Source organism: Pempheris klunzingeri, chromosome 6 (assembly GCF_042242105.1).
Source record: "Pempheris klunzingeri isolate RE-2024b chromosome 6, fPemKlu1.hap1, whole genome shotgun sequence".
Classification (NCBI taxonomy): domain Eukaryota; kingdom Metazoa; phylum Chordata; class Actinopteri; order Acropomatiformes; family Pempheridae; genus Pempheris; species Pempheris klunzingeri.
Genome location: NC_092017.1, coordinates 23,013,672 through 23,027,393, shown reverse-complemented (window position 1 = coordinate 23,027,393; position 13,722 = coordinate 23,013,672). Strand labels below are relative to the sequence as shown.

The 13,722-nt window shown below is 40.7% G+C and overlaps 1 protein-coding gene across 1 annotated transcript in view; it reads left to right on the top strand.

The window, feature by feature from the left end:
• The window catches only part of LOC139202688 (collagen alpha-1(XXIV) chain-like), a 76,335-nt gene that overhangs the window by 56,148 nt on the left and 6,465 nt on the right, over window positions 1-13,722 (top strand). The window contains exons 36-47 of the mRNA XM_070832240.1: window positions 236-289; window positions 990-1,097; window positions 2,442-2,495; window positions 3,478-3,531; window positions 3,675-3,731; window positions 4,758-4,811; window positions 5,900-5,953; window positions 6,477-6,530; window positions 8,487-8,540; window positions 9,063-9,170; window positions 12,478-12,585; window positions 12,739-12,846. Coding sequence (XP_070688341.1) covers window positions 236-289; window positions 990-1,097; window positions 2,442-2,495; window positions 3,478-3,531; window positions 3,675-3,731; window positions 4,758-4,811; window positions 5,900-5,953; window positions 6,477-6,530; window positions 8,487-8,540; window positions 9,063-9,170; window positions 12,478-12,585; window positions 12,739-12,846 — 867 coding nt within the window. The remainder of the gene's footprint in view (window positions 1-235; window positions 290-989; window positions 1,098-2,441; window positions 2,496-3,477; window positions 3,532-3,674; window positions 3,732-4,757; window positions 4,812-5,899; window positions 5,954-6,476; window positions 6,531-8,486; window positions 8,541-9,062; window positions 9,171-12,477; window positions 12,586-12,738; window positions 12,847-13,722) is intronic.

The following is a 13,722-nucleotide window of genomic DNA, read 5'->3' as shown; positions in this document are numbered from 1 at the left end:
AACCTCATCGCTTTGAAAGCTGCTCACTGATAAAGTCTGAAATAAGAGTCAGAATCCTGGAGGTTGGTGTTTATAAGGCATCAGATGGACACAGTGCTCTGAGCAACAGGCAACAAACAGGATTACAATCCAGTATATGCTGTTCGTTAAAGTCACAAAGCATTTATAAATGTCTCTGATTATGAAACAGTTTTCTACTAAGTATGGTAATCATTTAACAAGTCTCCTGTTTCAGGGGCCAGAGGGGAAAGTAGGGCCACCGGGGAACAGAGGACGGCACGGCAAGAAGGTAGGAGCCTTGTTCAGCATCACTGCTCTGTACAGCATGTTTCTCTGCTGCAGTGAAACAACAGGAAACAAGAGGACACAGTCCAAGGCTCTTCAGCACTCATGTGGTTGCAGAGAACTACTGAGTCATTGTGTTGCCTCATTTGGCTCAAATGTAAAGTTGTTGACTCAGGTTCTTTGGAAGAAAACTAGTAACTGCAGCCAGCATGAAAAACAAACCGCTGTTTGGGAAAACAAGTAGGTTTGAACAGATATGGCAACCTTTCCTTGACTATATCACAGCACTGAGGGGACCCACATGACATGTTATTGACTTTTTTAAATTTTAGTTAAACATTAGTCTTTACATACTCTGCAAAACATTATGTAATCTATAAACATGGATGACCATATAAACTAAGGAGCTATATTGATTTTCTTGTGTTTTTTTTCTTAACATATATAATGGGAGGGGTGTGAGGAGGCGGGTAACTTCCTCTGTGTTATTGTTTCAATGTTCTTTTTGTAAAAGTTAGAAATAAAATATGAAAAAAGCAAACAGCCTTTAGTGCTGATATGGGTGTTTTAGATAGTTTTCTTGTTGAAGCACGATTCGACAGAATGGATGCTTCCTGCTGTCGTCTTAAAGAGTAGTCTCCTCACTGTCTTTATGTCAATGCTGTTGTTTCTTATCCCTCCAGTGACATTCTGTTTCTCTCCAGGGAGAAAGAGGTCCTCCAGGTCTCGCTGGAGAGACTGGCACACGAGGAGACATCGGCCAGCCAGGCGAGCCGGGGCTGAAAGGCGCCAGGGGAACTCGGGGCACACCAGTTAGTTCCCATTCTTCTTGTCTTTCTTCTCACTTTGTCCTGTCTCAGACCAACTGTCAGTCCAACCAAAATCACATTTAGTCAGACCTTTTTGCAGTCAAGAACAATGTCAGTATGTACTAATAGTTTTTTTTATCAGTAAAAGGAAAACAAAGGGTCTATGTGGAAACATCAGAAATGCTGCTATATGCTAGATTTGATTGGCTGTATCAAAGTATGGTCTTCATCTACATAGATTGATACCTTAAACACATTCCGTCCATCCATCCATCCTTTATCTATACCGCTTATCCGTCAGGGTTGCAGGGGAGCTGGAGCCAATCCCAGCTGACTTTGGGCAAGAGGGTAGACCCTGGACTGGTCGCCAGTCAGTCACAGGGCTGATACATAGAGACAGACTACTCACACACACTCATACCTACGGGCAATGTATGAGTCACCAGTTAACCTAACTAGTCTTGTCATGTCTTTGGACTGTGGGAGGAAGCTGGAGTACCCGCAGAAAACCCTCACAAGGACGAGGAGAACATGCAAATGCGAAAACGTGAAACCTTCTTACTGTCGGGCATGAAATCAAAAAATGTTTTTATTGTATTTCTTATTTTGGCTTTTAAGTGTGTCGCAGCCTCAGACACTTGACACTAAATCAATGCGTTGTACTTTATCATCAGTGCTTTATGTTTAACTAGTAACATCAGAGCCAATTAGACTGATGTAGTGAAGTAAAAAAGTATTTCTCAAAAATTGTTTTTTGTACTTAATACTAAATTCAAAAAACCTCCCTTTTTGTACGTGCCAGTTAGCAGGACTCAAACTGCACACTAAAAAAGCTAAAACTTTTTTTTTCGTAAGTGTTAAATGGGGGAAAAAAAGCATCAAATGTCATTTCTTATTCCAAGCCTGAGAGAGAGCAACAAAAGACAGGAAAGAGTCAAGAGGAAGGTATCCATTCTTTTCTTCTTACACAGACACGCAGCTCTCTTCTCAGCAGAAACACTAAGACCATGTTATGATAACTGTGGAGAAAAGATATATATCTCATATCGTCATAAAACAACTGTGGTCACAGGATTCAGCTTGCATGAGGCCAAGCTTATATTTAGCTGAACCAGAGTAGAAAAGCAAAACAAAAGCCCTAGGACTGATTCACTGTGTGTGTGTGTGTGTGTGTGTGTGTGTGTGTGTGTGTGTGTGTGTGTGTGTGTGTGTGTGTGTGTGTGTGTGTGTGTGTGTGTGTGTGTGTGTGTGTGTGTGTGTGTGTGTGTGTGTGTGTGTGTGTGTGTGTGTGTGTGTGTGTGTGTGTGTGTGTGTGTGTGTGTGTGTGTGTGCGTGCATTGCCTCCAGGGTCGGCCTGGAGTCATGGGGATAGAAGGGCAACCAGGACTGGCAGGATACACAGTAAGTTTCTCCTATCCGTGGTTTTATGAGAACCAATTGCCACTGCACACATGCATACACACTGAACCAAGCATGACACACATATATGCAACATATACAAACATACATTTAGCCACACAAAAAATTGTGGATATTTCTGATCAGAAAATGTCGTCTTACTGGGGTAGTTGAGTAAACACTGGCTGGTCTGAGTTTTGGCTCAGATCCCACTATCCTATCCTACGAAGCAGGATTACTAAACTATTCTTCCAGCTTCATGTAGAAAACTCAGGATTCCTCCACAATCTGGAATGTGGGAAGTAAAAATTAGCTGTTCCAGGTTTAATTAAATAATTTAATCCTGTTTGAAGGAACGTCAGATACAGCTCTCAACTCAGCATAGGTGTTGAGTTTAATTTCAATCTAGGTAGCTCCCATAGTAGTGTAATGTGTGTAGTAAATCTAGCCTGTGCAGGAGACACCTGAGTTTGAGTCTTAGGGAGGACATCACACATCTTTGTTGCCATTCTTATATTTCCCATTACTCTTTTCTGTTAATTATCCAATGAACACAAAATACCGGGGGGAATAAACTACACAAATGACTACAGAGCAAAGAGAAGAGGTGGAATTGAACACGGTAAAGCAAATTTTTCCTGGCAACTCCACAGGAGTGCTCATCGCCAGCATCAATGGGTTTAGGTTGCATACTGTAACTTGAACAGGACACCTCAAGTTCATTTCTTGTGTGTGTGTGAAGGCTCTGAGACTCGGTCACATTCAGGTTGCTGAGTGATTTCTAAGTCTGAGCCAAAACCCAAATCCTGAAGTGACAGACTGTACGAGCTTCTCTACAAAGAATTGTGTTCATATGAAACAGTTGTGATTAACATGCTGACAGCCTTCACAGCGGAACTCCAGAGACACTCTTCAAGAAACATGTTGTAGCCAGTAGAAATATGGCGGCTTCGTTCAGTACAGTAATCAGCTTTCTTTTTATTAGGGTCACCCTGGCAAGCCTGGGCCCATTGGACCACCGGGGCCTAAAGGTGAAAAGGTAATATGATACCTGAAGAAGTATGGTGTTATTTCAGTATTTTGGGCTTTAGCTTTAATGCACTTCAACACAGCTGCCTGGTTGAAAAATGTTGTGTTCATGTGCATGCTTGTGTGATTATGTGTGTGTTTTCTACATTCCAGGGTTATCCAGGCGAGGACAATAAGACCCCAGGACCGTCAGGGCCCTTAGGTGAACCAGTAGGTCTTGCTTTCCTTTAAACTCTCCTTTCTGATCCTTAACTCTCCACGCTCTGTTAAGTCCAAGCCGTTTATGTACAGATTAACTCTGGAAGTAAAAGTTAATCCTGATCAACTCTTGATTCTAGCAACAAGTACACTCACTTCCTCTCCCACCAGATTGACAATAATGTCTCAGCATTTCTGTTCCTAAACCTGTCACGCATATGGACCCTGATTATCAGCCTGTGTGGCTCAGATCTTTTCAGTTCATAGCAGCCTGAGCAAGTGTTTGTTAAGGCTTTTGACACATCAGGGCAAAGCTTGAGTATAGCTTTGTTTGTATCCTTAAACTGATCCATGATAAGAAGAGAGGTCTCATCACAACATTGTACATGTTTCATCGTTAAAACTGAAACAGGTTTGCTTACTTTACATTCATACAAAACATTTTTGTCTTTGACGAAGGGGAAGGGGGTGCCAGTGAGGGCCGCTTCCCCCCCCCCCAGCTACCCCGTGTAGTCCTCCGAAAACAAAGTCATTCATAGCCTAATATCACAAGAGGATCAGGCTGTATCAAAGAGTCTTACCAGCTTGGGAAAGCTCACAGTCACACAGTGCCATGAGTCTTATGCAGCTTCAGACACATTTCCCAGCAGTGGACAGGACCACTGAGACAGGCCCACATAGCACGAATAATAAGGGTTACTGAACATCTACACAGGTATAGATAGCACCCTACCATATCAAGTTGGCACAGTATTGCAGTACCTAGCGTGAGCAATACAATGACAGCCTCTGTTTTGCTGCAGCTGCGGACAAGATCGGCTGAAAATAAGGTTCAAGGTGAAATTTCGCCTTTCCATTCGACTCCAGTAAAGATCCAGACTCATAGGTCGCATATAGAGAACATGTTAAATGTGTAATGGCCTGAGAAGTGACTCCGTTTTTAAGTAGCTGCCCAGCTCAATTGAAGCATTGTGTGTGTAAATGAAAGGATACATATACAGTATGTGTGTTCATGTGTGTGCATTTGTGTCTACACAGGGGCCGCCGGGAGAACGAGGAGAGCGTGGAGAGCCAGGGGATGAAGGCTACCAGGTAGACAAATCCATTAAATCAGCATCAGACATGTTACACGGTTAACAGTCAGTGTGTTTGTCCACTTGATCTTTTGTTCTGACTCTTTTGGTGCTCTGCTGAGTGCTGCTCTGTTCAGGTAAGGGCAGACCACACATGTTGGAGAGGATTACAGAATTCCTAGCAATAAGGCAGGGAGAACTCTGTTGTTTTTGTCACCTCGTGCCTCTTAGGCCCAGAATTGTTTGCTCTCAAAAAGCAGCATACCCACATGCACAAATGTACAGTACAAGCATGTTGGCATATGGGTTATGTTATTTGGAACAGTTGGTGTTTATGTTAACCTGTGAATGGATCTACAAATGTGGTCTGTAGCTACAAAAATCTGAAAAAAGGCATTTGTATTTAGCTGATCACAACAATACACAGTTTGAGTTATCATGTGTCTGATCGTGAATTTGCTGTTCCTATTCTCATTAATTATAACCGTCAGAAGGTTAAGAAAAAAATGTAAAATGACCAAAAACAAGGTCTCCAATCATCCTTTTTTTCAAATATTTTCCAGATCCTCTCAAGACCTCTCTCAAATTCCCTTGATGTAGAATGACTTTTTAAGTATCCTACTTGTATGCTGGATACCAGTAGAGATACTTTAATGGATAATGTCCAGGACACGTTTTAGTCATAAAGTACTTTATCTCATACTATGCCCCAAACTGTTGGAGTAACTGCTGTAAGTGCAGCCCTGCAAAGAATCACTAGAGCTAATCCTTGACCCATTTGCAGCTTCATCCTACGCTCATATTTTTAAAAGCTAATATATAGTTTTGCAGTTTTGTCATCATTCCCCAGACTTTTATTAAATACCCAAATAGGTCACTTGTGGCTTTCTTTGCACTTCATTCAAGAACAGAAGTTACCTGTTTTCCTGACTTAATAGTGTACAATGTATGCTATACATACATTCAATATGTGCACAACATGGCTTTGGACATGATGTTCTTTTAGTAAAGAATTAGAGGATGACATTTACATGTTAGGGTGCGTCGACATTTTCAGCACTGATTTGATATTATGATATATATATTATATATTAAATTGTGTTTCAGGGCCATATTGGTACTGTTGGATCTCGTGGAGCTGTTGGACCACAAGGTCCACCGGTAAGTCATACAGTAGCTATACTGTATAATAATAGTACTGTTACTACTACAAACACCTTTTTTGGTGCATGCATTTAAGTCACCATATTAGTGGTTTAATACCCAAGATGACAATGCTATGAAAAGACTGAAAGAATTGGAAAGAGCAAAACAATATACTAACATACTATTTTTAAAGCCTTAAAATAGTGGGGCTAAATATGTGAAATATGTGAGAGTCATTGAAATCCCCTTAAGACTGTGAATGTGGGATTCTGCTTATTCTATTATGATCTATTCTATATACTAAACCAGATGGATATTTTGGCTTTATGGAGGGTCCAAACTGGACAGACTCAAATTAAGAAGCATTGTAGATGAGGTGTAATTATAGTCATTCTGTTATATAATTGTAATGGCTGGTTTTCCCTGAAAACATTTTAATGGCAACATAGCCACAGTTTATCATGTATACAGTATGGATTCATATAATATATTGGTCTTATTATTTGCATGTGTATTTCTTTTTTCTTCCTCTGTTCAGGGAGCACCAGGCTTCCCTGGAGAACCAGGCCCAAAAGGAGAGACAGGACCTCTGGTGAGTCCATGCAAATCCCTGTAACAGGCAAATCAAGCATTTCAGTCATGAAAATAAAGTAAAAACTGTAATAAGTCATGAAAGATGGTCTCTTCCCTGCAAATTAGCATCAGAGTGTTACTACTCCCAGACTGCTCTTCAGGTACTGAATAGGGTTTTACTCTTAAAGGTGCAGTGTGTAGGATTTATGAGGATTTATGGGCAGAAATTGAATATAATTTTGAAAATTCTGTTCACAGTAGTGTTTACACCTGAAACCAAGACTTTTTGTGTTTTCATTAGCTTAGATTGACCCCTGATCCACATGGGGAGTGGGTCCTCCTCCATGGAGTCCACTTTGTTGCACCACCATGTTTCTACAATTGCCCAGAATGGACAAACAGGAATTTTTATGTTGAAATGGCTGCTTGAATCTGCTAGTACAAACGCACAGGCTGGAAGACGAAAAAGAAAAAATAAGTTTTTGTCCCAGATTTCTTTAAATGGAGAATACTTATTATTTAACACGAGAAAAAGCAAGGAAGTGTGAATCCTCCTCGGCCTTCATAGGTTCTCCTCCATGCTCGGTGAGCCGAGGGGTATTCAGTTGGTTGGAATCTGCAACCTCACCACTAGAGTCCACTAAGGATATACATTTTGTCCACAGACCGGCATTTAACCACAGACTGGCAAGGTGAAAACAGTACCAGCCAACACTTGGTGGTAAATGCATTTACACAGCCTTGTTCAACCAGCCGGGTTGGGTTTATAATTGATGCTGCGGATGAAGAAATATCGTAGTTTGTTGCCAGAATTTAGGACCAACCAAAGACATTTGACCAAAACAACATTTATTTTGTTGTTATCAGATGAGCATGCTAAGTACAAAAACTTGAGCCATTTGCCTTTAGTTCATATCCTCTGTTGATGGTTTAATCTCAGCTCTGGTGGAACTTTAGTAAAGAAATTCAGCATAGCGCCGAGGAAACCAGATGGTTGAAATACTGTGGGCTTTGCACTATAGAGTGAGGAGTACAGCATGTTTTCATAGCTGAATGCATGACTCTACTCACCATAGTTGTCCATTGTTTTTTTTATGTTTATGAAAGATATTTTATTTTTGTTCCTTGATTCTTACATAAGTCCTAAACTTTGGGCAGTCAGCCTCATAGCAGACATCTTTTGGTAAACCAAGTTTTCCTAAACTGACTGTTTTTACTCTCTTAGCTGTCAAGTTCTTTGAGTCCTCAAACTTGTCACAGGCCTTCTGATTACATAACTTGATTTCCCCAGTGAAACAACTTTGAGCCTCTTTGATCAAGCTCCACATAGCCTTTTTAATAGTATGCACAGGTTCCCAGATACCACTGACTATCCTCCACATGGGAAACAGCTTGTATGTAAAAATGATTATGTAACCAGTCCAAATGGTATGGGAGTATTTCTGTTAATGTATTCTGATTGGCTTAAGTTCAAACTGAGTTTGAGCAATGTCGTTACATGAAACATATATGCTGATGTGAAAACTTCACAGTCTGCCAGGAATCACTGGAAACTTTTAGGATCTGCTGTATCTCTGTTTTAAACGAATAACTTTGGCAAGGTGTTCCTTGAGGGATGTCTCTCTTGGACTGTACATACATAATGTAGTGTATCACGGCATATAGAGAAGATATAAGAAAAAAAAGAATGAAGGAAGTTATGCCACATGTTTGACTCAAACGCTCACCTCAGTGATTTAACCCTGTGATATTTGAGGTGTTAAATATACAGTTAACACACAGTTGTGTGTATTTCTTTAAACTATCTGGACTGAGTACAGAAACAGTCCGGAAGGTTCTCCATAAGACTCACATTAGACATGGTCTTTTAAATTTCCGCTTTTCACTGGGAGGTGAGGGAGAATTATTACCTTGTGTGTTTTTTTGCGAATACCCATGTATGTTACAGTCTTCGTGTGTGTGTGTGTTTATCCAGGGCTCAGCAGGAAAGAAAGGAGCAAGAGGGCTGAGTGGAGCTCCTGGCATTGAAGTGAGTGTTAAACCAGCTCAACCAGCTGCATGGCGCAGAGAGAAATGGCAGCAGAGTTACAATTAAAAACACTTTCCACTATGATTAGCTGTGTGATGATGATGATGATGATGATGATGATGCAGCTTTGAGACAAAAACACCACGACAACCAAAAATGTACTGAAGCCAGAAAGATGGTTGTGGATTACATTACATTACCTCAGTTGATCAAATAAAAAAAAACCTAGAAAACATAGATTTGCACAAGGTTTGAATACACTTGAAGTAGTGAAATTGCGCCGACAGTGTGAAAAGGAGTTATAAATCTACAAGAAATTGTTCTTGTGCAGCACAACACAGTGCACATCTGGCCATTTTTTTGTCTGAGGTCTGCAGGAATGCATCGCTTTATCTCGACTTGACATTTCAGAGGAAGAATTATGATATGATGAGAATTGTGGTGTGGTGTTTACTGTGCATCTGTAAATGCTCCTCAGGCTGTGACTGAGATTGAGTGACATAATTACTGAAAATTTTCCAGGGGCCAATTGGTTTGCCTGGACTTATGGGAATGAGTGGCTACCCAGGGTTGGATGGCCCCCCAGGACTGACTGGCTTACCAGGATTACCAGGACAAAAAGGACGACAGGTAATCAATGACAGTATCATACAGACCTATAAACCTATCTGAATGAAATATAGGTAGTTTTAATGGTGAACACACTGTGATTTATTCTGTCACAAGGAATGTAAACCACATTTTACCGCATTTTCCTTGTTGTTAGACAGGAAGACACATGGAAGACATTTTATTATCATTATGATTATTGATTATCATTTAATTCAAACCCATCCCTCCCTTTAAAGATGGAAATACTGTTCTGTAGCTGTAGCTTCAACCTCTATTAACCTCTATTCTTTCCTCTGTACTACTAAATAAACAGACGGGTTTATGCATGACAAATAGAAGGCACAACAGTAATTACTGCATAAATTTGGATCTTCACACAGCTAGGTCTGTTTGTGTTGCAGAGTACATCCAGAATGTTTTTGGTGAATATTTTCAGGTAAAGCTGCTCACTGGTATGTTTTACTGATGTGAACTATGGCAGACATGACTGAGTGACATGGATGATAACAAGTTTGACTCGTACCAAGCACCATAGATACAACTGAGCCTCAACAGTGGTGATCAATCAAAATGTGGAACTTAGGAGATGAGGTTCACGTTTGAAAATTACGAAGGCGACTGTGTGGCTGACACGCACAGGAAGTTGCATGCTGTGTCTCATAATGTACTTGCTCAGTATCCTTAAATGTAGGTAACAGAAGGAGTCAGTAGATATACTTGCATAACTGAAATTTCAAGAGGACATTTCCTTTACTGTACTTAGTGCTAAATCTCTTTAGCAGACATGTGGTCTGTTGTACGGGAAGGATTTATGTAGTTATTGATACGCCCTCATCTTTACCTTTTAAGGAGCTTGGCTTGCTGTAATACAGCTGCAGACAACATAATCACTTCTTTGATGCATTGGGACTGCAGGGTTCCTCACATGCTAACTTGTGCCACATTATCTAACTGATTGTTTGGTTTTGTTTGGCTTCATCTGAGTGCTTTCCCTTACCATCAGTAGTTTTAAGACAGAGACACACGGCTGATTGACAGCGAACTGACTGATCATTAAATGCTTTGTTTGATTTGATTGGCTTCTTCTGGTTGCGACACAGTGATCCAAAGGAGTGTGCAGTCACAGTGGATTGGGATTTCATGCATGAATGTCTTTGTCCTTTTCAGCCAAAAGCTGGAAAGCCAAGTCCTTTCTGTCTGGCTTTCATTTCCATAATGTTGTATAAAAGTCTAATTTTGGCCACTGAAGTATGTCACTCTGGCTGAAATGATATGGTTTCTCATGAGCAGAGTGAGTCCCATAACTCTACGCCTCCTAAATCACACAAAATACTTGATATAAACGCTAGCTGTACATATAAAAATAATTTATATTATTCACAGAGACCCTTTTCTTATGTTTGAGCTGTTTGAGCCAGCTGTCTGTTTCAGTTCTGGTTGTTTTACACTAAAGAACCCAGGGCTGTCTCAGCAGGAGAGTTCTACAGGAAACTCTATTTACATATTCACAATACGTGCTTCCATTGTGGGAAAAATACTGTAATATAGCTTCCTTCTGCCTCTGCTGGCAGGCTGAATAGTCCTTGCAGAATACTCCTCATCCTCTTTGTCCTCGTTTAGTCATTACTCCCACAATAATTGTCAATTATCTTTGTATTCATTCACATAGTAAAAGGGAAAGACTGTGTTTAAAACTTAGATTTGGAGCATCTCTGCTCTCTTGGACAGTGTCATAGTGGTGAGTAACAGTGGAGAAATGCAGTAGAGGTCATCCTCTGAAATCAAACTGACAGACAAATTCCACCAACATCTCAGGATCCAGACTGCTGTTTAAAATTCAAGCAGACAGGTGTCTGGAGGCTCCTGCTTTTGGGTCAGCCATTCAATGGAGAAAGAATGCATAATTGACAGCATCGGGAAAGTCACTAAATTGTATTAACAAGCCATGAAAACACTAACTGTGTCCTTAAATTCTAAGTGTGCTTACACATGGAGGATTAAAACATCTGGACTGAAATCAGTGAGTGGAAAAAACCTAATTTTGATTTTTGATTTTCCAACATTTCTGGGGAGTAAAGTTTTGTTAGCTTTGATTGCTTTGTGTTGCAGGGGAAAAAAAACCCTAAGATTGTTAAGACTATTATAATTGGCATGATGCTAAAAAGAGAGGTTATAAAATATTGATCAAGCTTGTATCTACCCCATTACTCCAACTCAAATAGTGACATAGAACACCATCCTTCCCAGCACCTGCAGACTGGGGCTTCACTCCGTAAACCTACATCAGTATAATTCCTACCTGACCTCCTGACTTGTTCTCTCTCCTCACGGTGACTGAGGAGCAGAAGTCATATGTGAGGCGATCGCCCACTCAATCTGTTATTCTAATATCACTAACACCCCCTTTTTGCCTCACCACGCTGCTGATGGAGCAGGAAACCGCTGAGGTCTGCGGTGTGAGAAAGCAACTCAGTGACAGCCAGTCAGTTTTATGGCCACACTTAAGGAGCACGCTGTCAAGAAATATTATAACCAGGACAGGACAGCAGACTTCAGCGCGGTGGTTTAGAGCTACTGTACAGTATGACTATGCAACGCATTTAGAAATGTGTTTGGATATATTCAAAGAAACATTGAAATTGAAACATTGAAAAGAACTGAAGTGAATAATCGATTGTCATTGCATATTCTGGTTGTCTTAACTTGCATTCAGTGATGTTCCCTTAAATAACCATGACCAGGTATGCATCATCAGACAAATAACCTTGTTTAAAGGACCATACTGCTGGTTTAGCATGTTTTAGTTTATTGACTCTAAATTGCCTGTTTTAAGTAACCTGACTGTTAAGAACATTTTGTTGTTGATGCATTCAAGGATGCTCAGACATCAGAAGTTAAAGTGTTAGCACTGTCCTCTTCACTGTCATGTGTTTTTTTTTTTTTGCTAACCACCAATAGTCTTCACAAGACTTTAATCTCAAATGAACATTAAAGGTACTATTAGGAGTTTTTCTTACTACAAGTAGTAGGATGGAGCGATGAATTGATGATTTGGTATCTTACGAAAGAACGCTCACACACACCCTAGGTGGTTTTACACTACTGTTCCATTTCTTGGAGCTATAATGCTCCAAGAAATGCTCCAGCAAAGGCAAGGAAGAAGAAACATAATAGCTATACATATCGATGTAAAGGATACAGGATCCAAAATATTTTAAAAATTAGAAATCAAATATATCAAGTATATGAATACTTTATTTTAGCACAACCATAGTCCCTATTTTACATTCTGGTTTGACTTTGACACCAATTCTGGTGCGTTCAGGGTCAGAGAGGCTTGGTGGGACCAGAAGGACCTGTTGGACGTCCAGGTCCCAAGGGGGAGACTGGACTTCCTGGACTGCTTGGAGAGAGAGGACTGCCTGGTCAGAAGGTGAAAAACGATGATATCAATAGATATTGACCCTAATGTATTCTAAATTGTCACAGAGTGTCCTGACAAACCAAGAACTCAACAAGTCTCTTGTGAAGAAACGTTTTCCTAAGTTGTAGTTAAATTTTTAATGGCTAAACGTTGTTGGTTCAGGGAGAACCAGGACTGCCAGGGGACAGGGGGGCCTCTGGAAACAAAGGCATGGAGGGGGCTACAGGTGACCAGGGCAGGAAAGGTGACCAGGGACCCAAAGGACAATCTGTGAGTATATACAGACATTTGTGATTTAAAGCAAGTCCATCTTAAAATAGGAGGCTTATTTCCATAGACTGGAATAATTGTGGAACAATAACAGCTTTCTAGATATTATTGCAGTTCTCAGGGTTATTTTACAGGGATATTGGCACATGTTTGAGGTTCAGAAGTCATAACACTGTAGGTCACTACATTGCTCTTTTTAAATTGATACCATCCCTAGGAATGTTCTTGCTAAAAGAGGGTTTTATAAGCTTACATTCTTCAATGCCTCTCTAAATATAGCTCCAGGGGTTTAGATAGCCAATCTGTGGTACGGGTAAAAATGTGTGTGTCTGACACTTTTCCACCCATAGTGGAGTTACAAATTATCTGGGCGAGACCAGGAATGGAAACATTCTGCCTGGTAAGGCCAAGTTATGTAAGATCCTCACACTCCAGAGACCTGAAAAAGAGGTGCTCTACTTTACTTATGTAACTCCTCAAAGAAAAAGAAAAAAGAGGCAGCATTTAATCCCTTGCTCTCCCCTCCCTCCACTAGTTTTCTTCACTGATGCTCATGAAACGCAGAGCAGACTCAGGCCCTTGGGTCAGATCCCTTTACGCTTTTCAGTGAATAGAGTTTCTCAGTTAAAGTCATAGACCCGAAAGCAGAGCTGTCTACAGGATGTGGATGAGTGGCTGTCCAAACATAGTGTCTGCCACCCTGGACGACAGACAGTGTTCAGACGCAGAATAGGGTACAGACACCTAACCCCACAGTGTGTGTCTCCAGGAGGGTGTGTAAAGGTGGGCTGGGACGACTTTAGATCCAGACATAAAGCCTTGTGTGTACCCCAGTTCTTTTGACAAGGCCTTTTTTTAAAGGCTGACTTGCCGTGT